The 24,881-nt window shown below is 39.8% G+C and overlaps 5 protein-coding genes across 10 annotated transcripts in view; all 5 read right to left on the bottom strand.

Annotated features, from left to right (window-relative positions):
- Positions 1-1,064: 1,064 nt before the first annotated feature.
- On the bottom strand, positions 1,065-3,660 carry LOC105665702. Of its 3 annotated transcripts, XM_020862872.2 has the most exons (3): positions 2,004-3,660; positions 1,637-1,863; positions 1,065-1,564 (listed from the first exon to the last, which is right to left on the bottom strand). In XM_020862872.2, exons 1-3 carry the CDS (start codon positions 2,232-2,234, stop codon positions 1,282-1,284), a joined length of 741 nt encoding a protein of 246 aa, XP_020718531.2. In that variant the 5' UTR covers positions 2,235-3,660; the 3' UTR covers positions 1,065-1,281. The 3 variants fall into 3 exon arrangements, with proteins under 3 accessions (XP_020718531.2, XP_048261204.1, XP_048261206.1); XM_048405247.1 differs by having other exon boundaries at positions 1,065-1,863; XM_048405249.1 differs by having other exon boundaries at positions 1,065-1,860.
- A 126-nt stretch (positions 3,661-3,786) lies between these two features.
- LOC100650680 (5-oxoprolinase) lies at positions 3,787-10,588 on the bottom strand. Its single transcript, XM_012307896.3, has 21 exons — positions 9,794-10,588; positions 9,551-9,736; positions 9,222-9,460; positions 8,980-9,142; positions 8,832-8,917; positions 8,558-8,759; positions 8,091-8,351; positions 7,887-8,006; positions 7,581-7,782; positions 7,285-7,501; positions 7,042-7,180; positions 6,688-6,965; positions 6,348-6,608; positions 6,164-6,269; positions 5,861-6,028; positions 5,556-5,800; positions 5,366-5,477; positions 5,042-5,266; positions 4,786-4,967; positions 4,560-4,719; positions 3,787-4,041 (listed from the first exon to the last, which is right to left on the bottom strand). Exons 1-21 carry the CDS (start codon positions 9,956-9,958, stop codon positions 3,901-3,903), a joined length of 3,858 nt encoding a protein of 1,285 aa, XP_012163286.1. The 5' UTR covers positions 9,959-10,588; the 3' UTR covers positions 3,787-3,900.
- Positions 10,589-10,945: 357 nt separating this feature from the next.
- LOC100642200 (long-chain fatty acid transport protein 4) lies at positions 10,946-19,030 on the bottom strand. Of its 2 annotated transcripts, none has more exons than XM_048405244.1 (13): positions 18,627-19,030; positions 14,532-14,682; positions 14,233-14,470; positions 13,769-13,997; positions 13,194-13,395; positions 12,780-12,972; positions 12,559-12,702; positions 12,327-12,464; positions 12,172-12,238; positions 12,001-12,091; positions 11,781-11,934; positions 11,629-11,699; positions 10,946-11,563 (listed from the first exon to the last, which is right to left on the bottom strand). In XM_048405244.1, the coding sequence occupies exons 1-13, from the start codon at positions 18,743-18,745 to the stop codon at positions 11,465-11,467; spliced, it is 1,896 nt and encodes a 631-aa protein (XP_048261201.1). In that variant the 5' UTR covers positions 18,746-19,030; the 3' UTR covers positions 10,946-11,464. The 2 variants fall into 2 exon arrangements, with proteins under 2 accessions (XP_048261201.1, XP_048261202.1); XM_048405245.1 differs by having other exon boundaries at positions 11,629-11,684; positions 18,627-19,028.
- A 463-nt stretch (positions 19,031-19,493) lies between these two features.
- Positions 19,494-21,313, bottom strand: LOC100643993 (vesicle-associated membrane protein 4). Of its 2 annotated transcripts, XM_003402467.3 has the most exons (6): positions 21,106-21,313; positions 20,964-21,013; positions 20,833-20,880; positions 20,442-20,674; positions 19,915-19,990; positions 19,494-19,645 (listed from the first exon to the last, which is right to left on the bottom strand). In XM_003402467.3, exons 1-5 carry the CDS (start codon positions 21,175-21,177, stop codon positions 19,953-19,955), a joined length of 441 nt encoding a protein of 146 aa, XP_003402515.1. In that variant the 5' UTR covers positions 21,178-21,313; the 3' UTR covers positions 19,494-19,645; positions 19,915-19,952. The 2 variants fall into 2 exon arrangements, with proteins under 2 accessions (XP_003402515.1, XP_003402516.1); XM_003402468.3 differs by lacking the exon at positions 19,915-19,990.
- A 278-nt stretch (positions 21,314-21,591) lies between these two features.
- LOC100642322 overlaps positions 21,592-24,881 on the bottom strand; it is a 32,928-nt gene continuing 29,638 nt past the window's right edge. For both annotated transcript variants that reach the window (XM_048405243.1, XM_003394876.4), the window contains exon 8: positions 21,592-24,704. In XM_048405243.1, the coding sequence (XP_048261200.1) occupies positions 24,424-24,704 (281 nt within the window). In that variant the 3' untranslated portion in view covers positions 21,592-24,423. The remainder of the gene's footprint in view (positions 24,705-24,881) is intronic.

Raw genomic sequence — 24,881 nt, 5'->3', positions numbered from 1 at the left:
AAATTTACGCCTTCTTCTCGTTACCTTCGAGTTAGATGTTCGTACACTGTTCAAGACGTTCTTTCATCTGTCGAAAAATCTTATCGCGGATCAGTCGTGTAATAACCGAGTAGTATTTATCTTTGGTTAAAACATCCCTTCAGCTTCCACAATTTATCTCCCATGAAACTCTGTTCTCACGTGTTGAGGTTATTAGACGTATAAACAGAGAAACGCGTGGATAAATTGTAAAGTAGAACAAATATTTTAATATAGAAGTGTAAGTACAAGTAGGAATATAATTTGAACTGGTCGCACGCTAGTGTAACATCAATCCACATCAGAAACCAGGCGACACATCGCGGGCAAGATGGCAACCAGATATCTGCACATCCTTGGCGCGTATCCTTAATAGTCTTAAGGACCTACCATGGGTCTTGGCATTTTCATAGTTAAGGTCCTTCTCGTTTATATTATAAATAATTAGCCATGCCTATTAACACACGTAAGTCACAATTCACTCCAACAACTTTATGTAAAACCTAGTTACACTGATACGTTAAGTACGCGACTGTTATAAGGGTAGAGACCGGTAAAGATATGTTGACTGTTCTAAGAATACAGAATAAGTGAGTTCTACTGACGATACTGTGTCTGAGGAAAGCTAGGAGTGGGTGTGTCTAAGGACACGGGACTATCGGATTTGTTGATGGTAATTTTGGTTAAGGAAGTGAGGGCAGTAGACACCGTCTCCGATTGGATAATAAGACGTTTGGTGGATCAGGAAGGGTTTTAGCCGCCCTCGTCAGAAAGTTGCTAACGAAATATACCAGACGTGAGGAAAACCAACTTTCCGTAGTAAACAACGTAAAAGGAAATCTAAGACAAGAGACACTCGCTTGATCTGAAGGACCTTAACTATGAAAATTCCAAGACCCCTGGTGGGTACTTGAGACTATCGAGGGTAGGCGCCAAGGATGTACAGATATCTGGGTGCCATCCTGTCCTCGGTGTGTGGCCTGGTCTCTGATGTGAATTGACGTTACACTTCCATAGTTTACGCGTATAAAAGGAACTAAGCACGATTATAATCATCGATCTATTTATTCTTTAATCAAACAAGCTACTCCTTAAGTTAACAATACGTATATATGCAACGAATAACAGTTTATGGTTTGCCTACGTCAAAGTTTATAGACAATGATCCGACTCTCACCGCTTTGTGAATACCGAACTTTGCAGTTTCTGCATTTTCCATTGTATTCTTCAACGTGTCTCCTCCGTATTCCAATAATTTCATTATCAACCTATGATATGCGACTGTTGATTCTCATTCTTACCACAGTCCTTTGGTTTCTGCTGAATCGCGTTAAAGAAAAAGTCAATAATCTTCCTAATAGGTTGACCCGGCAGACCAGGCATCTCCAAGAATCCATTTTTAAATGGCAATAAACCTGATAGATTAAAGGCACGTTGACTGCCAACACGAGCTTCATGATTTTTCGCTCGCCTCTCTTCTTTCTCTTGGAAACTTTCAGCATCCGCTTGTCGCTTACCGGAGTGTTGATCCTTGCCGCCATCCCAACTGGAAAACAAAACAAAGAAACTAAAGGCAGGCGGATCGGGGTTAAGTTTGCCGTTCAGATCGAAAGCTTGCCTGGGAAATCCGGATTCGCGAGTGTCTCGTTTTTCTTTTTTCGTCTGTGCCGATTGCACCGATCTCCGATTCGATTTTCGAGGGAAAAGTTGCCCGTTTTCTTCGACACGGCCGATATCTGGTTGTCGAAAGATGGTCAAGCGAAGTTTGTCACTGGATGTCGCGTTTTTATTCTTCAGGCAACTGCGGACTCGCTGATTTTTCCACGTGATTTCTTCGGTGGACTTCTGGAAAGAAGTTCGAACAAAGTTCCCTCTAAAACCTATTTCGTTCATTATGACAATTTTCCCGGCAGGAAAATACCTTCCAAATGGACACAACGATGAAATGACCAGGATAATTAGCCCGCATTGTCGTTCGAACTCACCTGACCAAAGTTTTTCCAACGAGATGTCGGAAGTTTGTCAAACGCTCCGTTGTTCGCCACAAGTTCCTTTCTCGAGGTAATTACTCGGCCGTGGACTAGCGAGTTCTGCGGATTTGGATTCAGATGCCCGGAATTTTCATCTCGAATCAATTGTTCCTTGCAGTTGGCACTCGAGAACAGACAAATGCAATGAAGCGCGGAGAGGAAGAAAAATATTGAAGGTATCCTCATCGTAACAGAGGCGTTAATTTCGACTGTTTTCACTTGGTGTTTAATCGGTTCTTAGTCGAGAGGCTTGCTTTATAAAAGTATTTGACAGGTGTTTGAGAGACTTATTGCGTAAACCATAAGGCGTTTTTCGAGATTATTGCAACTGAACGAACACCACCTAATTACCGTTTGCACAGTCTGTTACTTTCATTATCGAAGACTATGACGAAAGAATATAAAATCCAATAAAGAAATATGTTGATAAATAGGTGGAATTTTGGCTCAAATTAAACACAGATCGACTTGTCTAGCAAATTGATAGACATCTCGAGGACGTTTGTACAAAAGGGAATAAATTCCAGGTCGATGATGGATAGCTGTACAAAAAAAAAAAAGAGAAAAATGTATAAAATCGCTTTGAAAATATTTTTGAAACGAATCTTGACAGTATTTTCTTTAAACGACAGCAGATTTGCCGGAAAATCGGGCGTCAGTTTTACTAGTTGGCCGAGGCACGCGCGCGTATCGACCAGAAGGATATAACTTTGGCAAAAGGGAGGTCGAAACTTTGTCCAACTATCGTCGTTTTTCATGCAACTTTTCCGCTCCCCCTTACGCGAGCACTCCAGCATTCGTAACATTTTCACGAAAACTTTATCGTTCCGTGATCATAACGCGGCGTGTCTGCCTTCCTCCAAATGAACTGAAACGATCACTGAAAGCGGTGATTTCGAACGATATTAAAGCTTCCGAGAACAGTTGCTTCAGAACAAAGGAGAAAAATATATTCCCCTTTCAATCAGCGTTTCCTTATACGGCCGCCGTTCTTTCACAAAATCGAGGAAAATTCGGGTTTCGGTTTCGCTGCTTTACGGATCGTCACGTACGAAGTCTAAGATCAGCGGTTCGTTCAGACGAGCTAATTGTGAACGAACCTTAACACGCGGCGCGTCGTATTACATTTTAATGCGACATCGTGGACGTTTCTTGGTCCGTGTCTCGCGATGAAAAGAAGGGTGCACAAAGGAGCTTCACAGCTAGCAGAAGTCTGCGAAATAAGAGCTGTCGACTTTCTTTTTCTCGTATGGGGCTATGCGGTGAACATCAATGAGAGCTCTATTCATAGTTCCGAGAAAAGAATCGATTATTCTATTTGCTTGCAATATTATTTTCTCTCTATTTCTTACGTGAAATAGAGCTTAGGTGGAAATGCATGAATATTGGATGAATATCGTGTGGGTCTCTAAGAAACCTTCCGTGCAAATGGAAGTGCAATCGGAAGTGTCGAGCAGCGCACGTGTACAGAGGCCGCGATATTTCGGTCAGCAATTACTGCGACCGGAAATGGAATGGTAGCCATCGTATGCCATTCCCAAATGAACCGTGCGGGCAAATCGATGCTAGGTCCAGTAAATTTGATTCGGTGCTCGCTTCGATTTATTAAGAAACTTCTGAATAAATCGTTTAGCGATAAATTGAACGCTTCAATTACCCTCTTACAGCCGGCTCTATCGTTATCATATGGGTGGTGATCGAAAATCGATTGAGTGGACGATTAAATCGACGTCGAATATTCATTCGCTTTGCATTTATTGCCTTTCGTCGATATAATTACAAGGATAAGAATATTGTGCGATTATTAAAATAATTATTGTCGTTAGTGAGTATATGCAGTTGTGAGTATACATTATACAGATTCTTGTGCTTTTCTATATTCGAACACGCTACCACGTTCGACGAATCCTCGAGATGTTTTCTGCATCGATGACATTTTTTCGCCGGGAGAACCGTAGCCACCGCCTCCAGGAGTTTCCAGAATGAACGTATCCTATGGAAAATTGTTAAAATTCAACAAATATCAAACAAAGCTCGACTTTCGTTTGCATTTTCCTGCGAAAAATGAAATTGGAGACGACGAAACGCGTGAGCACGATATTGCAAACGTAAATAGAGAAACAAGTTTGAAAAAGAAAAGTTGCCAACCAACAGCCGTATTCCATTTTCTCTGTGGTCCAAGCAGTTGTAGTATAATCTTGCTTCCTTCTTCCAATAACAATGTAGGTAATATCGACGAAAATTTTGCAAACAACGTGTATAGAGAAACGTTGCCAGCAGCAACTTGCAAATAGACCCGATTATATCGACCGAGATAAAATTTTTTACAGCTCGGCGTAAAATGCGAATAGATTCGTTGCTATTTTGCCTTCTCGAAATGCACGCGATCCGCGGTTTGCTGTTTCCATCGTATCCCGCAGCTTTTACAGCGTCGTGTAAAATTTATGCAAGCCATACGTCTACGTCTACGCGAAGGAGTGCTCGTTGTAAAAGAATTCCTATCTTTCTTACCCCAGGGCAAACAGGCACCGCGGTTTTGGGGCCTACATTAATTCTTCTACCATCGGCTCTTTGTAATGTGTTTCGTCCTTTCTGACCTGGCCGTCCTCCTGCTAGTCCTGGTGGACTATGCACCCTTCTTTCCGTCAATATAGACAACATCATGGGTGCTCTATAAAATTTCAAAGACGTTTACAATTAAATGTTTTTTAGAAAATTTACGATACGATATAAGTACCTAAATGTCATTTCACGAACGACACCATCGCCACCAGGATGAGCACCAGCTCCTCCGCTTCCGGGTCGAAGAGAAAACTTGTTAAGAATAACTGGATAACGAAGTTCTAATATCTCTGGATCGGTGATTCTTGTATTTGTCATGTGTGTGTGAACTCCTCCTCTACCATCCCACGTTGGTCCCTTGGTAAACAAATTTTCTGACAAATAAATATTACTAATTTAAGTAGAAGAAGTAGAAAGTTTGAATTTCTTACGGCTCCACTGCCTCCAGCAACAGTTTCGTAATAACCCCATTCCTCAGTGCCAAGCGTCACATTGTTCATGCAACCCTGTGACGCTGCGCAAGCTCCGAAAGCTTGCAGAACAACATCAACTACGCGTTGAGACGTGAGCACGTTGCCACCGACCACCGCTGCCTCCTCTGAAGGATCTAAAAGAGACCCTTTTGGAATAATTACCTTTACGGGCTTTAGGCAACCCTGGAAACGAAATGAATGGCGAATATTGTGAAATTTTCTTTTACATTTAACAAGGTTATTTAATGAAAGTTAAGGTTAATTAATGAAAATTCACATTACCTGATTCAAAGGAACATCTCTACCAACTATGCATCTTAGACAATAAATTAACGCAGAAAGAGTAATAGCCCTAGGTGCGTTACAGTTGCCCCATACTTCATACCCCGTACCACTGAAATTTTCATTCTTTCTTACACCAAACATTCCAAAGATAGTAATTATATGAGTATGAAAAGAGAGAAAAACTTACGTAAAATCGCAGACTGCTTCGCCCTTGTCCGCATCAATGTTCAAAAGGAGCTGAATAGGACTTCCGTCATCTAGATAATCTACTGCAGTTGCTACAGTGTTTCCAGTTTGCTCAAGAAGCTTTTTGCCAACAGATTTTAACATATCCCTCACAGCAACCTCAGCGTTGTGCTGAATATGACCCATGTAAGCTTGCACTACATCGAGACCGTATATATCGATCAGTTCGTTGACTAATAGTGACCCCTATGAAAAAAATATTTTCTAAAATTACGAATGAAAAAACAAAATCGTCGTTATAATTACTTTGTGATTGGCTGCAATCTGAGCTTTGAGATCGCTCAGATTATCAGGCAGATTTCTGGTTCCGGAACTTCCTGGGATCTTTCCAGGTGCCATCAACGCTTCCGTCAACTCTTTCTCTCTAAATACCCCTTTGTGAACCAACAAGAAACTCTTGAAAGTCGCTCCTTCCTGTGGAAGAACATAACTTGTTAGTAATTATCATATTAATGGACATAGTGTAGACACATTCAGCAAAGGCAAACAGCTGACATTAATCAAAAAGAGAATTTTTTCTGACTTCAAAGTTTTGGAAATCTTTCATACCTGGAGCAAAGATGTTGAATGTGGTGGCATGGAGCCAGGTGTAATGCCTCCTATGTCAGCATGATGTCCTCTGCTGGCTACAAAAAACACTGGCTTCTCTACGTCTCTATTTAAACACATTCCAAATTCAAGACATACAAATATATTAAATTATTGCTATTTCCTAAAATTAAAGAGTAAATACCTGTAAAACACAGGGGTGATGACAGTCAGATCCGGAAGATGCGATCCTCCAGCGCAGGGATGATTAGCGAGAATCACGTCCCCTTTTGAAAATTCACCGTTGAAAGCCTTCATTTGATATTGAACCGTTTCCTGCATGGCACCTAGGTGCACGGGTATGTGCGGAGCATTGGAAACCAGACCACCATCGGGTCCAAAAACCGCACATGAAAAATCCAAACGCTCCTTGATGTTCGTTGAGATAGCGGTTCGCTGAAGAATCCTTCAAGGTCATAATTCCAATTTATCAGAGCCTCATACTTTAATTGACTCTCTTAAGTACATTTTATCCATAGATCTACCTGCCCATTTGTTCGGCGATGCTCATGAAACGATGAGAGAATATGCTCAGTTGAATGGTATCCAGTTCGGTCGTGACCTCGGCCCTTAGCCCTTGACCGATCGTTATCTTCACATCGCCGCGAGATGTGATCGATGCGGTGCAATCGGGCTCGATCAAAAGAGTGCTCAGACTGTCCATTATAATGGCCGGCCCGTGAATCACGTGGCCAGGTGAGAGAGAATGCAATTGGTACACTTTGGTCTCCTGGTAACTATTTTCGAAGTACACCATGGTAGTCTAGAAGAAGATTAGAATTCCGCTACCTGGTCGTTGATAGATTGGGCTAATTTGGCGTAGTTTTTCTTCTGCTTACCTTTTCTATCTTTGGTGAAACATTGGAGAAAGGTAGATGTGGATCTTCCTGGATATCAATCTTTCCTGTGCCTCTTACTCTTATGTCGTTCACCAGAATCTTTCGGTTGGACATAACGAAACCAAACTCTGTTTGGTACCTTAATTCGATGCAATTATCATTAAAGGTGAAATATAAAGAAAGAGGTCATAGATTAAGGCTTCTCTGTCTTCCTTTTTTCATGTCAATACAGAGAAACTTTACCTTTCCAAGAACGTAGTAAGGAAATCCCCATGTTTCGTGGCGTTATTTTCAGAATTTTTATTAGGGGTGCACATTAGGGCGCAATCTGTTCCTTGATAGCGCAAATGCAGGAAAGATTCCGTCTCTATATAAGAATCAGGAAATCCTTGAGCAGCTACCTTTTCTCGAACCTTCTTTTCTAAGGCATCTAGACGCTCATCCAGACGTGCAAATGATTCTAAATAAAAAAAATAAAAAATTTACATCAAATCGTAAGAAGCTAATGTATTGTGCACGAACATTTTTATTAAATATACCTTGTTCATAAATTTCCGCACTGGGTTCCTGAGCTTCTTCCACGACATCAGCCAGGGCCATTCCGTAGGCCGACAAAATTCCAGCGTATTTATGAACGAAGACAGTCCCCATTCCTAGAGAACGTGCAATAGCACACGCGTGTTGCCCACCTGCACCACCGAAACACGCCAAAACGTGGCGAGATGTATCATAGCCTTTTGCCTAATTCGCAGAAAATAACAGAATTTTTTAATAAATTAAAATATTATATAGTGTATCTGTGTAATATATAAATGTTAATAGACTTCATACAGCTTAGTAAATACCTGTGTTAAAGCTCGTATTGGTCGACACATAGTTTCGTTGGCCACTCTGATGAATCCCATTGCTACTTCTTCGACGGTCATCTTCGGCCTATGCCCCTCTGTCGCTAGAAATTCGTTTATCTATAAACCATAATTGATTCGTCGATAAACTACTGATTGTTTCACATAGCATGATGATATTTCAACAGAAAATGCGTTCTATACTTGATTTGTAAGTGTTTGGAAAGCTTCCATCGTTCGAGACTTGTCCAGTGGTTCATTCTCATTCGGACCAAATATCTTCGGGAAATATTCCGGCAAGAGTCTTCCCAAAGCTAGATTCGCATCAGTGACAGCCAGAGGACCGTTCTTCTTGTAGCACGCTGGACCAGGATGGGCTCCGGCGCTCTCAGGTCCTACCTCGAAGAGACCCGACCTGAAGAAAAGCATCGATCCACCTCCTGCCGCAACTGTGTTCACGTCCAACTTTGACCCAATTTCAAGATATGTTTGAGAATGTCGTTTAATCGTTTCGATTAACATTGACTACATTGCGCCAATACAATATCTTTTCACTTCATATACGAGGCATCCTCACCAACTTAATAGTTTCAAGATAGTTTATCGTCGATTTGGATAGAGACATTTGATTTGAATTTAAAGAAATTGAAGCTAATATAAAGCAGGAGTACCTGTGCAGCCTGAATCGTGACGCCAGCGGTCGTGCTCTCGTAGACGTGCTCATAGTTACCACCATAACGACTAACATCAGTTGAGGTGCCACCCATATCGAACCCGATCACCGGTAAATCGGTCTCTTTGCCATAGGTAGTCATCGCATAACCAACTACACCGCCAGCAGGGCCAGAAAGAATGGCTCGAGACCCATTGAATCTATAAAGACAGGCGCGTTATACTAATTGGTTTTTATCGGTTTCTTCGTTAATTCGATAAAACTGCATTTACGAATTCATCGGAGTCAATCCACCATCGCTCTGCATGAACAAAACGTTCACCCCTTTCAGTTTATCTTTGAAACCAGAGGAGAATCCCTAAAATAGATTCAGTTATGATATGAAAGATTAATATGAAACAATATATTAAGAAAAAATACCTGCAAGTATTGTTTAATATGCGGTGTCAAATATGCATCGGCAGAAGCAGTGAATCCTCGAGGAACTATCCTCGTCATGGGCATAACTTCGTGAGAAAGCGAGACTTGCGAAAAACCGACCAGTTTCGCCAACTCGCCTACTCTTATCTCGTGTTCCGCAAACCTAAAATAAACGAACAAAGTATGAGTAAAGTTTGATAGAATATTAAATTAAATTATAATTGACATCCGATGTAACTGACGTGTAACTGTGCGCGAGAACCACGGCTAAACTTTCAATTCCCGATCTTCTTAATTCCTTCAGATCTAGTTTTAATTTCTCTTCGTCGAGTTCTTGAGTAATAAAAAGATCCTCGCTCGTAGATCCCTTCACTCTGCGCCATTTTTTACTATCCAAGTGACATTTACCAGGCAATGCAGGTATCACCCTGCATTTAACTTCGACTACTCTCTCATATAATACCTCCGGTGTAATTACTTGCTAAAGAGAAAAGAACGCAATTTTCATTGGTTATTTCACTTCACTTATTTCAAATTGCATATTAATTTAACGCTATATTTAAATACAAACCAAGTCGAATATATTCGGTCGTGCTTGATTTCCTATAAAAAGAAGGTCCTTGAATCCTTCGTTTATCAGGAGCGCCATCCTCGCGCCTTTTCTTTCTAAAAGAGCATTCGTAGCAACTGTCGTACCCATTCGAATCCATGATATCAACGATGTATCTATTTCCCCATTGATTTTCTTTCCAGTTTCCTGAAATTGCTTTATGTCATATACGAAATCAAATTCTCAGATCATAACTATAGATACCTGTTCGAGAATTCTGCGAATTCCTTCGCGTGGCGCGTCCTCGTAGTTGGCAGGATCTACAGAGAGCAGTTTCATCACCCGAATCTTCCCGCCTGGACATCTGGCGTACACGTCGGTAAACGTGCCGCCGCGATCTATAGCGAACTCGAATTTGTCGTTGCTCATATTACTCGTGCACTACTCGATAGGTACTCGAAGAATGGATCAACTACTAGGAATGGTTAAGAAGTAAGAGAAATTACTTCATCAGATAATCAAAGGTCCATAAAGAACGTAAAATTTGTGCACAGTAATGCCTGATAAGATTCGACGCTGACAAGTCTCAATGATGTATACATAACAAAACAAACAAACTAATTACGCATGTTTGTCACAAATAATAGATACAGGCAGGCAATTTTCGATTATTAAGGGAAATTGAGAATACACAGTGATTATCGACGAGAATGCCTTTTTCTTTCCTTTCTTCGATTCAATAATGATCGAGGTAGTTTAAATCAATAATGCCTGGTTTCCTTCTCTATTGACATGATCAATGGCACTTCGTGTTTTGGAGCAACTATTTTGTCAAGTATTTTCCGGCGTCGCACACTCGATAGCAGCACTGTTGCGAAAATTGACGCAGTAGGCTACAAGCATTGACTAGAAATAGGATGCAGTGTATACTCGTTTGTGCTACTAGTATCCACTAGTACTTTTCCACAACGACCGATTACATCAATTGCGTAACACGATGGCGAACTCCGTCTAACCGTAAAATTTTCTTGCAACGAGACTTGTAAATGGTTCTCATTCATGAACAATCGAGGTTAAAATATGATATCATCGTGGACGACTATCAATTAGAATTATTATGAAAATGTCAGGAAGTTTAGAAAATAATATTTTTAGAAATTGAGTAATTCGAAGGAATGAAATTATTTCATTCGCCATTTCTTCGATGTAAAATATATTTTTTATTGAATTGTTAGTTCCATCATAGTCGTTGAATAGCAGAGAATATTGGATCTGATATTATACATCAGTCTGATAACGATGAGGGTCACTGTACTCCGGTCGAGACTGCGCACCAACGATTTCTGCTTCTATTAGAGACAATACTCCGGGTGGGCGTAAAGTAAGGCACCTCTAGGGGACAAAGTCCAGCTCGAATTGGTTTTCCTCAACAAGGGGACAATTTATTAAACTATGACGCGGTGTTTCATTTTACACACATTACTTTACAGAGTTGCAGTCGCTTTGTGCTCGATTCCTCCACCAGCTTTATATAAAATAACTTAAAAGTCTTACTTCTCTAGCAACAATTCTACATAATAGATAAAAATACATCTAGCCGATTAAGAATTAACAATCCACAATTTTCAGGACATGAGTTTCTTTCGGGAATATTTTTCTTTTACATATACGCACTAAATCTATTTGTTTGGTCCGTTTTTACAATTCTGAATCACAGAGCTTTGAGATGACAAGGATCGTAGAATAAAATAGATATAGAAAAATCTATAAATATAATATCTTTTCGAGCTAACTTTGCGATGAGATGTTCGGGATAGTTGCGGATATTTGTGTGGACAAAAGATAAATCTATCTAATAGACTCTTTCTCTCATCAATAAATAGAAATTATACAAAATTGAGATTGTTTATACTTTCATTGAGTTTTCTCAAGGATTCACAATCGAATCTTCCCGTCGAGTATATTGTTATAAATTTCTTCTGTCAGCTTCACATAGACACCAGAGTTGTCAAGGAAATAAATTGGATCTGAAACCTGTATAAGTAAAATTGTAAGAATAATATATTATAAAATATTAAACATAAAAATTAAAAAATTACCTTTTTAATATTGAATCCGTCTTCTTGAAGATCCTTTTTCTTCAACTTAAACGTGCCTAGTAAAATAAAAACTGTTATCATTTAAATGTTAATAACTAAAATAGTAAATACAAAAACTAAGCAAATAAATCCGTTGGAATTAAAATACTTGCCAGTCATCGGTAATTCTGATAAGACCCGAACGAAAAGAGGTCTGGCGTACGATGGCAAAGATTTTTTCAAACCTTCTGCCATTTCTTTGATGTTCAGAGTGTTTTCAGGATCGTAAACGGCAGCCATTCCAGCTTTTCCTTCGGTTCCAGGTACCTGTTAATCACACAACATTTTAAATCTACTCTGGGTGAAAAACGATCAATTTTTATCGGCAATTACCTCGACTCCATATACAGCTGCGTCCTTTAAACCTATCAAGTTGCTGACAACAGCCTCTACCTCAGAAGTGGCGACATTTTCACCGTGCCACCTATAGTAACAATTATAAAGATTGTAAATAGGTTTCAAATCATGCAGGTAAATCTGCATAATTATACTAAGAAGCCTTGCCTAAACGTGTCACCAGTCCTATCCTTAAAGTAGAAGTATCCAAATTCATCCATGAGCAAAATATCACCTATACAAACAATATAGTTACATTATAATATCGTTCTTAAATACCTTGATATATCTTTCAATATTCTTTATCGGTTTATTTCACTGACCAGAATTGAAGACTCGGTCTCCTTTTCGAAAAACATCGCGAAGAATTTTTTGTTCCGACGCTTTCCTATCTACGTATCCAGAGAAGTCATTTAACACCCTCTTTGGATTGATTTTACCCACGAAAATACCTGACTCTCCTAACAAAGGTGGAAAAATTTGTTAAAGGAATGGGGCATTGAAAACATATACAGTTAGAGTTTCCAATTTTTAACAGAGAAATATGTTATTAACCAGGTTTGCAACGAATACACAGGCCGTCTGGTTCTCTCAAAGGTTCTCCAGTTTCTTCGTCAACTCTCAATAACGCTACAGGATACAAGGAACCAGCGCAGAGTGGCACGAATCCCACTGCGCCAATCTTGTTATCGATGTTCACTGAAAATAATTCAGAAAGAAAGTAATTTATAATCAGAATCGACCAAAGAGTAAAGTACCAAGTGAGTGTGAATTACCAAGATTCGAATTCCCTTCAGTGGCACCGTAAAATTCGCCTATTTGCTTCACGCCGAACCTCTCCACGAAAGGCTTCCAAATCTGAGGTCTGAGACCGTTTCCAAACATTAATCGAACTTTGTGCGTAGTGTCACAGGAAGCTGATGGCGCGGTGAGCAGATACCGACAGATCTCGCCGATGTATTGGGCTATCTATAACCAAAGTATTCTCTCATGCAACGAATTAAGTCCCCTTATGGTTACAGGAAATATATACATTGAACTCATTCTCTATTAATTTTCAACTTTTCAAGGCAACAGGAAACTCATAGGATAAGAAGATGGAACAAACTTTATCTTCGACAAGATTTAAATTGATGTTCATAGTAAATTTAAGAAAACCGAAAATGATAGTAACGCAAGAATAACTTTACCGTGCATTCATAATGAACGCAATCCGACCAGAATTTGGAGGCGCTGAAGCGTCTGCGGAGAACAACCGTGATTCCTCTCAGTAATGCTTGACCTACTCCAATTAGTCCTCCAGCCGTGTGATAGAGTGGTAAAGAATTGTAAATTCGATCGGTCGGTCGTAGGTTCAGCATAGAATTCACGCCGCACGACATTAGCATGTACCTGAAATGATGATTGATCGTCCATGACCGCGTCACGATCCGTTGCAACGCAGAAAACTATGCTCGTGTGACATCCTCGAATAGTGTTTGACAAAAGGAGCATTGCCTGGACTTTCGCATTTCTTCTAAGAAAATAGCATCGTACAAGTGTTCTAACAACTATGACAAGAAAATTTTAATGTTATCGAGATACCAAGAACTTTTCTATTCGAATGCTAATCATTTCTTGCAAATTGGTAAATGTAAGTTTCCTCTGAAATAGCTTTCAAGGTAAAAAATTCTCGTAAGTCAGCTCTTTACTAACAACAGCCATTGAACATGCCAACTTCAAACCGCTGAAGTATTAATCGAGAAGGAAAATAAAGATGTTATACCTTAAATTGGTAATAACGGCAGCTTTCGGCATCCCGGTGGTGCCAGACGTGTATATATAAATCAATTTGTCTCTAGGGGTACCAAGAGCCACGGTATCCAAGGGGCTGGAATCGACGTTGCTGATTTCCGGGTTCAGATCGATTGCTCCTTCCAAACACGGAGTATCAGGCAATTCTGACCACTGATACAGTGCCACGTTCGGAATTCTCTCCCTGATTTCGTTAATAGCTAAAAAGAAGACATATTAATCTCAGTTTCAGATGCTATTACACAACTGAATGAAAAACCTGGAATTAACTTATGTTTGTTTAACTTGGTATTCATTCTGTGTCTTACTTCTGAATTATTAAAAAGACAGAAAAGTATGTATATATATATATATTACGTGGCATATTCAAGATTTTCTGAGAGATTACTAATCACTGTTTTCAATTATAGCAATTATAGCAATTTTGATATTTACCATCTTTAAAATTTGATCCAAATATGACAGCCTTGCAGTTAGCAGCCTTGATACTATGCACCAGAACATCCTGCCGAAGGTTTGTGTTAAGAAGGGCACCCACTAAGCCGGCTTTGCTCAGACCCAACCAGATACCTACATACTCAGGCCGACTTTCCAAGATCAAGCCAACGCTATCTTCGCGAGACAAGGATTTTCCATGGAAGTAGCGTCCTAATTGATTGCTGTATTCTTCCAGCTGCGTTCGCAAATCAGAAGTATCACGAGTTGCTCTCCAGACTGTAATTATTTCAACTCACCTCCCGATAACTCCATTCTTTGTCCTCGAAGATGAATGCAATCTTGTCGGGGTTAGCAGTGGCGTGCCTGGTGAATAATTTCGCCACGGTGAAGTTTTGCCACTCCCACCACCATAGCAACACGTTCACCCGAACGAACCTGTATGCGCCCCTATTGTCCAAACAAAATCATTTTTTCATTGCTAACTTTAATTTTCGTTCCCTAGTTTCCAAGAATTCTTTAGCATCGTTACGAAATTTATCGCATCTTTTACCAAATCGAAAACAAAGCAATCGGAAATAAAGATCGAATATCGATCAGAAGGCGATATAAATCGGTCGTTAATTGTAAGAAACAAGGAAGATATGACGATAAAGAATGTGTTGTCGCGTATAATTAAGATAGGTGACAATTTTTAACAGCAACTCTGCGGATTCTACGCAACACATTTCTGCGATGGGAAAGAGGTTAGTCGCAAAGGGATCAAATGAAATGATTAGAAAGGAATTAGGGTACAGGCAATGAATATGGTTGGTTACATGTTTTCTGGCTCGGTGATACGTGTCTCTATCGCATATCGTCACGTTCTTCCCTAACGATACGTCCTTCTCTTTCCGAACCAATTGAGTAATTTCACGACTCGACACGCGCGTTCATGCGTCCACGCGAATGCGATCATTCCGCGATTCTTTTCACCGCGTCTGACCAATTTTTATTTTATAAAAAAAAAAAAAATCGTGGCATTCTGCAAATCAAAAAATCAAGAAGGAATTGAAATTTCCTCTTCTCTAAAATTCATTAAGTATATCTTCTTCGGTTTACTCGTTCTTGGAAGAAAGTAGTTTTATTTTGATTTCATCGACGCGTTTAAAGTGAATAAGTAGGATAGAATAATAAAATAAAAATAAATAGGTGAATGGTATAGAACGAATATTTTAAAAAATATGAAATCGCATCAACGCCAAGTCTCAAACGCGAGAAAAGCGCAAGAAACGCTACGTCCCCGGAAGATTACGCCTTTGTCGAAGCTCTCGTATCGCGGTGAGCATACGACACCAGCGGTCAGTCCCTTGCAGCGCTTCCACGGTGATTAAATGAAATCAAATAAAATAACGAAGCGAGCTATGCGTGCTAGGTATGAGGATAACCCTCGACTACGATGCATCGTTCGCGGTTTCGTTGCTATGTGTTAATCACACAGCAAGTATTCACTTTAAAGCTGCAGATAGGTGATAACTATCTCTAGACAACTTTCCCGGTTTCTTCGAAGTTATTTCTTCTCCTATGTATCTTTATTTGTAATTGTTTTAGATTGATAATTAATCGATGAAGTTAAAATATCGACAAATAAGAAGAATTTGTACGTGATACGTTGTTAGCTCTATTACAGTCGTTGCGAATCGTCGAGGCATCGAGATTCACGTTAAAACTTTTGCACGTGAATATCGTTCGAGTACACGATTCTTCATTTTTCCGAAACGTTGTTCAAACTATTTACACGAGATCATCAAAGTTAAATTTCGTTCTAAGCTGCTTTGTCCCAAATTTCGTTCTTCTCTATTAAAAACACAGTGACGCATACAAAGGATCATATTATACACAAGTACACAAATTTACAATTTTCCATAACTCTCGGTATTTTTTATTCAACACTAAAATGCTAACAATTACATTTCGAATATATTTTTTAACAACAAATTTTCATTGAATCGGAAATAATATAAAAATAGATGTAGTCTCGTAGGAAACCGCATCGGGTAGAGCACTCCGACACAGGGCAAATGAGACGGTTACTCTTCGAGTCGCGATAGACCAGCGCTTAATGGAATGTAAACGCTGGCATCCAGCACTCGTTGGCGGACAAGGCCGTGCCGCTCGGTCTGTTTATCTTTCGACGAGAAAATTTTGCAAATGATGTTTGCACGATTACGCATTTTCTGCGTGCAATAGCCTCTCGAATGTAAACGACACGCCAATGCGCCATCGTTCTCGTTGTAACTGATATTTCAACAACCTGTTGCGATCGTTTGTACACGACGTGTCGCGTTGGTTTTATCCGATTCCGTGGCAAATTCACAGTCCCGTGCTTCATTTTAATCTTAGGTACGAAGAAAGGTAAAAAGAAATGAAACAACGTGAATAGATCATTTGCAAGTCATCTTTCAGTTTTATCGCAACAAATAGATTTCAGCTATCGAGTTATCACGATAAAATTTGGTTAGATTTTGGCGATATTAGTGTAGAAAGATAATGAAAGGAATTTAAGTAATTTTTATTTTAAGGATTTATAAGTGCGTAAAGGATACCAAAGGTTACTTTCTTATTGGGACATTTTGTAAACATCGAGTTGATGTTACACTCGATAACACACCACAAGTTGTCAGCCGCTGGATTAATATTTTTCTTTCTTGCTTGACGAAAGTAGACAAAGTTCCTCTTTTACGATCGAAGTGTATACTATATGCGTTCATCGAAAGTACTTTTGATGCAGAATTCTATCAATTAATATGTAACTAATACTATGATTATGAATAAACGCTGACCTCGTGCCATTTGAGCACGTTGTATAATCAGTGTATCGATCGAGCATACACTTCACTATAGAAAATCATGTATCTGTTTATCGATAAATCAAATTACACTTTATACAAATTTCGGATAGTTATATAATCTTAAAGCAAGATATAAATAGAACGCGCACTTGAAAGGTTTCCTAATTTCAGATTTACTTTCTGCAATCGTAACAGAATCCTTTCTCCTTTCCTTTCTTAATAAAAAAAAAATTACCACAATGTTTTGAAACTTTGGTTGTTTACATCGTCGTAAAATAAGTGTACACCACGGTGCAGAAACGAAGAAGAAAGGAAATAAGATCGATCCGGTCGAAACCAGATCCCCTCGAGTCTCGAAACTCGAGGCATTTACACGATGGGCCATCGAGCGTAATCGCGGCTTCAAAACAATGTTATTCAGCCGGTTGTTTAAATTCCATGCGCTCCATATTGGCCCTACAATGGTCGTTCACGGTAGCACAATGCGCGGGATGCATCCGTAGATGAACGTGTGGCTAACTACGAGCATGCACGAAGAATACTCTCGCGATCGTGCTCGTGAATCAAGGATGGTTCGTGATCAACGATTCTCATGATGGAAATCAATGCCGAATGGCCGGGTCTTATACGATTCCTTTACCGTGTGTCTCGAACGAAACGTATCCATGGAAGAAGAGCTTCGTTCTTCCGTCGAAATTTTAAGCTTCTATATACTTATTTTGGCGGATTCTTGTGTTCCTCGAAATTCAGAAGATCGTTCGTGTAACGAACACGATTATCGTCCGGCCGAAATACTATTGAACGCGATCAAAGGTCCTATATTCAAGAGAATCTACGCCCGGACGCGTGATCTCGCTCGGATACAGGACCTTTGATCGCGTTCAATAGTATCGTAAAATTTCTTAAGTGATCTAATTGTAAAAGATGAGTTAGGAGAAAGAACCTGGCGTATATTACAGCCTGATGCATATACATAGTTCCGAGCCTGGTGACCTATTCAGATGTCGTTTGAAATGAATCACGGGGATTAAAGGTATTTATCTAAGAATCCGCACTGTACTAAGTATATAAAACGCGCGTGTCCCTTTCGAAGATGTTTACGTAGGAAGAGGCATTTATAAAAGCGTAGGTAGGAACGATTAAGAACACACATTTTTGTTAAGGAATTCGCACGAATGGATCGTGCACGGTTATTTATTCGAACAGTCGTGTCGCGCTTCCTTTTTCCTGCAATCACGCGAATCCCGATTATAAACACGAGCACGTGGTCTTGTCGCAATATCACTAAACGTCAAACATGTCATTCGAAGGCCGTTTATCGAATGGAACATCGACCATGCCTCTGTTAATAATATTGCTGTTCAAATTAACGCGTGACGCAATTAGCCAGTTTGTTTAAAGTATCGACGCGTAAATATTGAACCAACGGAAAGAGAAAATAATTATGTCATCGAAAAATATTTCGACAGAAACATAATACAGGTTGCCACGATGGTAACCGTTGCGCGTTTCCATCCTCATTTAAACTTATGAAGCTTGAATTCATCTTTTTCAAATACTCACAGCACGTCTCTAGGCAAGGTTTTGTAGATCAAGTAAATGAAGCGTCGTCGTTTTCCCGTGAACAAATAAGCGCCGATAAATACGGACAAAACCGCGATCACCAACTCGTGCACTCCCATGTCCCTGGATCTGTCGGCGCACGTTCGGTCGCGATGGATCGCCTTTGATCACGTGAACTTTAGAGAGAAAGGAGAGAGGGGGGAAAAAGGAGAAAAAGAAGAAAGAAAGGAAGGAATTTGCCGTAGATTGGGTTTACGTTCGATGACGAGTACGCTCGACGCGAACAGGAGATCGATGCCGCGACCAAAACACGACTAAACGTCCGCTCGACGACGGTGTACAGTGCACACGATGCGACTGTGTTCATCAACATGTGTACACTCGTACTTACTCGCCTCGTCTCGCGAAATATGCGAGTATTCGTCATTGATAGTCAGTGACGTATAATGTAGAGGGGAGATCGTACGCCATAGCTGCGTTCGTTTGTGCAAAAAAAGTTTTGCGATAACGCGCAAACGAGCTTCCTTCTTCTTATAATACTAATTGATCGTGATTCCTTTCTAGTAATTTAGAAAAGAGTAACGTATACTTATTAAGGATTATGATTCACAGAATTAATTTATGAGTGAGAAGAACAGGGCAAGAAGTAATGAGAGTGAATTTGATTATAATAACGATGATATTATATTTTCTAACGGACTAATAAGGCCAAAATACACAGTTTTGAACTGGTATTTTGTGATCGCCATGAGTTATATTATATGGAAATTAAATTTCTAGTAAAATAGTTGGAATTTCGAAATGATTTCTCCTAACGTGAACGCGAACACGTAGAACAGTCGAAGGTTCCGAATACGTGAGAATCGATTAAAAATAACAATATATATATTTATATAAACTTATGATAAGAATACACGTAGATCATCCATGAAAGACAGGTACAAATATAAACGTACGCTCGCAAAGTGTGTTTCAATCCGGAAGGTGCCTCGGTTACGAATATTTCACGACGATGGATACTGAAAAATAAAACGCCAATAATGCGTACACGTTCGACTGTTCAACAACCATTAAAGCGATATGAAACGCGTGCATAATCGAACGAGCGATGAATAGTGCCAAGAATGCAAGAGAAAACTCATTTAACTTGTTATGTTTAATTATAATGCGACAAATTTCTCAACGACTTTGATAAACGACCTACCTAACTGTTAAAAAAGCTAAAAAAAAAAAAAGGTCAAGGTGAAAGCGTGTAAACAGATTAGAAGTGGAAAACAGTGATGAGTACCTGGAATCGAACGATTGGGACTCGCTACACCGTGTTCGCTATCTGAGAACCAGGTAAAGCACCATGATGTCCAGAACTGAAAACGATACGCGTCGATCTGACTACGTGAACTGTGTTTAGAGGGACACTTCTTTATGTGATAGATGATGAAGAACATAATCTAACAGCATGAACTATGATACTGCGGTGCACTATGTTCACGACAGATAAACACAGATGTTCGACGAGTAAACTAGAAATGCGCAATCAGAGTTGCAAGGTCATAATTGTACATCGATAAAAAGTAAATTGCTCTTAGACGATAATTAACATCACGCCAGCAATAAGATATCAACTTTTAGCACGAATACTTACAAATTTAATTTTTTCAAGACCAAAAGTCTTACTGCACTTTTGATTTATTTCTCTCTTTGAATTAAGATGTTCGCATGGTCTTACAAAATATATGATTGAGCATTTCTATTTCAAATGCAATAAAAAAAAACATGCGCTTAACATGCATCTTCTACTGATAATGTACGTCATACCAATGATACAGACGACGACGGTCACCGTAATAGTGACGAGAACGATCCTTGTTTTAAAGTTCTGCAGCCACGCCCTCTGTTGAGCTTTCTTCGCTGCCGCTCTAAATTCGTTTCCAACCATACTCAGTCGATCGCTAGCTTCTTGTAGATCCTCCAGCCTCTCTCCACGCTCCATTACCTTCTGGACATTCTCTCGCATCACCTCCGTGACTTCCTGAATTTGCAGCCTGACACTAGAAGCCAAATAAACAAGTATCACCGATACGATTCTTAAAAATTTTGTAACTATCGTTTCTTATTTCTGAAACGATTATCTATCGCCCAAGATTAAGTTAAAGTATAGCAGAAAAGAAAATCGCATTCTATTTACAAAAATGGAAGATATTCTTACTTATCCATCTTCCCATCCACTTTAGTTTCTGCGGACGTACTTGGTTGACTAAAATACAAATATTATCCATTAGAATATAAGAAAACAATTATTCCAAACAGAAAAAGAATCATTCGATACGTTAAACTCACTTGAACAGCATATTTTCATCCGGATCGCTATCGTGTTCCAATAGCAACTCCTAAAATCATCCAAATTTAAATTTCCCGCCAATAGACCTTTATCCTACGGTACTACGAAGCCACAGTAGCCAACTTGTCTCAGACTACTCACCTTTTCATCCTTCGCTGCACTTTTGATGTCCTCCCGGGACAAATCCCATTTGCCAGTCGTTGACATGTTCATGATCAGTAAGTCGATCGATGCCGTCTTATTAAACGATCGTTAAACCCGCTGATAGTACTTAGTACGATCGTGCCCCGAACACGCTACAGGAATACTCGACACGTAGCCATATTGCTAAGATACAACGCAGTCCGCCGTTCCATCGAGAACTGGAGGTGGCTCTACTAGATTATCTCTGTCGATGTTAGATGGCGTCATCGACACATCCGGTAAAATATAGGATGCAAATACGTACATGTGGCTGGAATTTGATCTCCCGTGATACATGTGAACTCTTTGGAGTTTATCGTAAAAGAAAGCAACTGTTGTTAGGAAGAAAAGCTTTTCTTAGGGACTATTATTTTCTGAAATTATTTTGCTTCTTTTTTGTCAACGATAATTAAATAATTTAAAAGATACATTTAAAAAATATAGTCTGGTTATGTATATTGCTTTTATTTCGACATAAACATCTAAGGCCTAAATCCTACCACAGATATAGAGTACAGCACGATAAATAACAAAATATGATTGTCGTGTGAACGTGCAGGGAGTCTTCGCGAAATGTACGATAAATCCTGTAAACTATAGGAATCTTAAATCTTTTGTCCGCGTCATCGAAGTATTTAACGCCTATTTTCTGAAAAAAGACGGAAGAAGAAAGTGCGCTCCCTGCACGAGCTTTTCGCGTATGTAGAGTCATTCTTACAGAGTAGAAAAACGTCGATCGTGTGGATGACAGATCGTAATAAGACGTATTGGACGAGCTTGTGTATATAAAAATAGACCAGCCTTTCGGCCAGACTAGACCTTATAGGACGATTAACAACATTTGTAACGGATTTTGTCGTCGTTCACGAACGATGCTTGAGAAAATATAACCGTTTTCGAACTCTTCTTACGAATTGACAATGATCTAAGACAGAGGTCAGACTGTGATAATCAGGACACGTGAATGTTTACGATTAAAATACGTGTAATTGATTGTTCTCTACCATATAGAAGTCGCTGCTCGATATGTGAAGCACTTATTTCAATGTACAGATATTCATAATATCCTGAAATCACTGTAACGATCGATCGTTACCGGTGATCAGCTGGCCTTTTCGGAAACAACATTAATAATATGATAAATCTACATGCAAATATATCGACGGATAGACCGTTCTCCATCCGTCTTGTACGTTTTTAGGCCGTCCCTACTCGATTGAATCTTTTCTTTTTTTTTTTTTATTTTCTTTTTTTTTCACTTCGACAATCCTATAAATACTTCCCTGAAATACGCGATACCAGCTTTCGCGGCCGAAGCTCCGTTTCGCGGGAAACGAACAAAACAAAAATCGTATGAGCGTCTTTCCTATCTTTGGAAGACAAATTAAAAATTATTCAGAAAGATTATTCTAGTAAATTTTCTTTTTAGTCAGAGTTGCCTATTATATTAATGGCGCGAATTCAGAAATAGAATTCTCGAATTAAAATCTTCAAAGTAATCTAGAGCTTTCGTGAAATATCTTATTCCATATATAATCGCTAAGCTATTAACGTTACATTATATTTCTACACGATATCGTACAATAAGAAGCGTAGGGACGTCCAGCGTCGCACGAATTGGACGAAACCAGCGTCCAACGAAACGAACTGAGAGGTTTGATCGGCTGACTCGATCCTCAAAGTGAAATTCCACGTTTATCAGAAACGAAATGACCGTCAACGACGAAAAGCAACGTCGTTTACACCTTCCGTTGGCTCAGTTAATTTAATAAATTAATGACACGCCGTCGACAACGTCTTCGCTCACTTGGCAAACGTATCCTCTCTGAAAATCGAGCCGGACGAGGAACGATTGGAACTGATTCGACGACTAACTTTCGCATTGACACGAATCAACTCGTTCCGAAAGTAAACGACGATCAGCTGTTTTTATCTCAATTAATGGAAGTTGTTTAATTGAAACTGATATATCGCATAGCAGCAATTATCGGAAAACTCCCTCCCTCTCTCTCTCTCTCTCTCTCTCTCTTCGTTTTTGTACGCGTGTGTATGCGTTACACGTGAGAGAAACAATGCGTTAGTGTTTCACCACCAAACAATCGAATGCAGAGTAATTTATGTAAAACGTTCGACATGGTTCTCTAGGAAATTTCGACTTATATATAGAAATCGCGTGACAATGTTTGATCGAATAATTAACAAGAGTACGGCGGAATAACTAGAAACCATAGGAATAATCGCGATCGATACTTCTCAATGACATAGAGAAAGCGTAATAAACCTTGGAGTTCTTTTAACACCTTCGGCCATAAAACTGTCGTTTTTATGGCTCGGTACTTTTCCTCCAACTTTAGGGGTGAGCGTATCGATTGTTTTGGAAGGAATCACCCAGTATATAAACGAGCGCCGGTGTAGAACACAGCCAGTTGCAACACTAGAGCCGAGGGACACGTGTTATCCATTAGATCCTAATAAATAATCGAATCGCGTACCATGCAGCCGCCAAATTTACCCGCGCTGTCATTTGTCTCGTGATAAATTTTGCGATCCTCCATCCTTCGGTTTCGATTTCGAGATCTTACGCCGAACATGTCATTAAAGAATGAGCGTTTCGTATCGGAGATCAAGAGAAATTGACAGCTCGTCAAATTGACTAGCGTACTGTTTGAAACTCGTTTCGAGTACAAAACTCGTTGCTTGGTCCACAACCAGTTTTCTTCAATTGTAAACGACACTTCGGTCACCACCGACGGGCGAGAGAAGGGTAGAGTAAATATTATTCGAGGGCACGATTGAGGAAGGGTGAAAATTTCCTTGTTTGCGCTTTCTATCCATCCATCGACTTTCTAGGACGCGATATGCCTGAATAGCGATAGGCCTGAATTCGTTATGAGACTAAAAACACGGCGAAAAATCGATACACGTGAGAAACGTCTCGTTTCGCTGCACCATTTCGCCATCCTCCATTTTATTCGTCCTGCTAATGTAAACTCGCTAAAACCCATTTGCTTATATGATTTTAACGGAATCCTCTTAACCAAAAACCACAATCACGCTGGAACAACTTTTCCATTAACGTACGCGCTCTTTGAAACAATATTTTGCCACTTTTTTTTCTCGAAATTTACATTACATACCAGCAAACCGCAAACTTCACTCGACGGAAACGTTTGAGTTTCGTGAAGTTTACAACGAAGTTTTACATTCTCACTGTTGCGATTCATCGGGAACAGAGCGAAATATCGAACGTCGTCGGTCAATGATCGCGATATCCTCTTACAGCACGTGCAGGTTCTCGCAGCTCTTACTCTTGCTGTCGTTCAAGCACATCTTGTTCAATATCTCCCTGGCGAGATTTAGGCTGAGCGCCGTCTTGCTACCGTGCAGCTTAGACAGAATCTTCCTCTTGCTACTCTGGCGTTTCAGCTTCTTGTCACGGCTCTCACGAAGTCGAATCTGCTTGAGCACGCCTACCAGAAGCTCGTCTACATTGTGCTGGATACCGCTGGATGTCTCGATGAACTTACACTCCCTCGACGTTGCTAGCTGCTTACCCTCTTTGAAAGAACACCAACTATTCGATCACCAGAACACTCATACTCTCTTCCTCTTGCTCTTTCTCTCTCTCTCTCTCTCTTTCTCACTCGTTCGCTTCCTTTTCGAGAAGCTTTATCAAATTCGCAGTTCGGGATCTTTGCACAAATGCTTCCGAATCGAGTACCGCGTTTCAGTTA

The sequence above is a fragment of the Bombus terrestris genome, chromosome 4 (assembly GCF_910591885.1).
Source record: "Bombus terrestris chromosome 4, iyBomTerr1.2, whole genome shotgun sequence".
Classification (NCBI taxonomy): Eukaryota; Metazoa; Arthropoda; class Insecta; order Hymenoptera; family Apidae; genus Bombus; species Bombus terrestris.
Note: the sequence above shows the minus strand (reverse complement) of the source record. Positions and strands in the feature narration are given on the sequence as shown.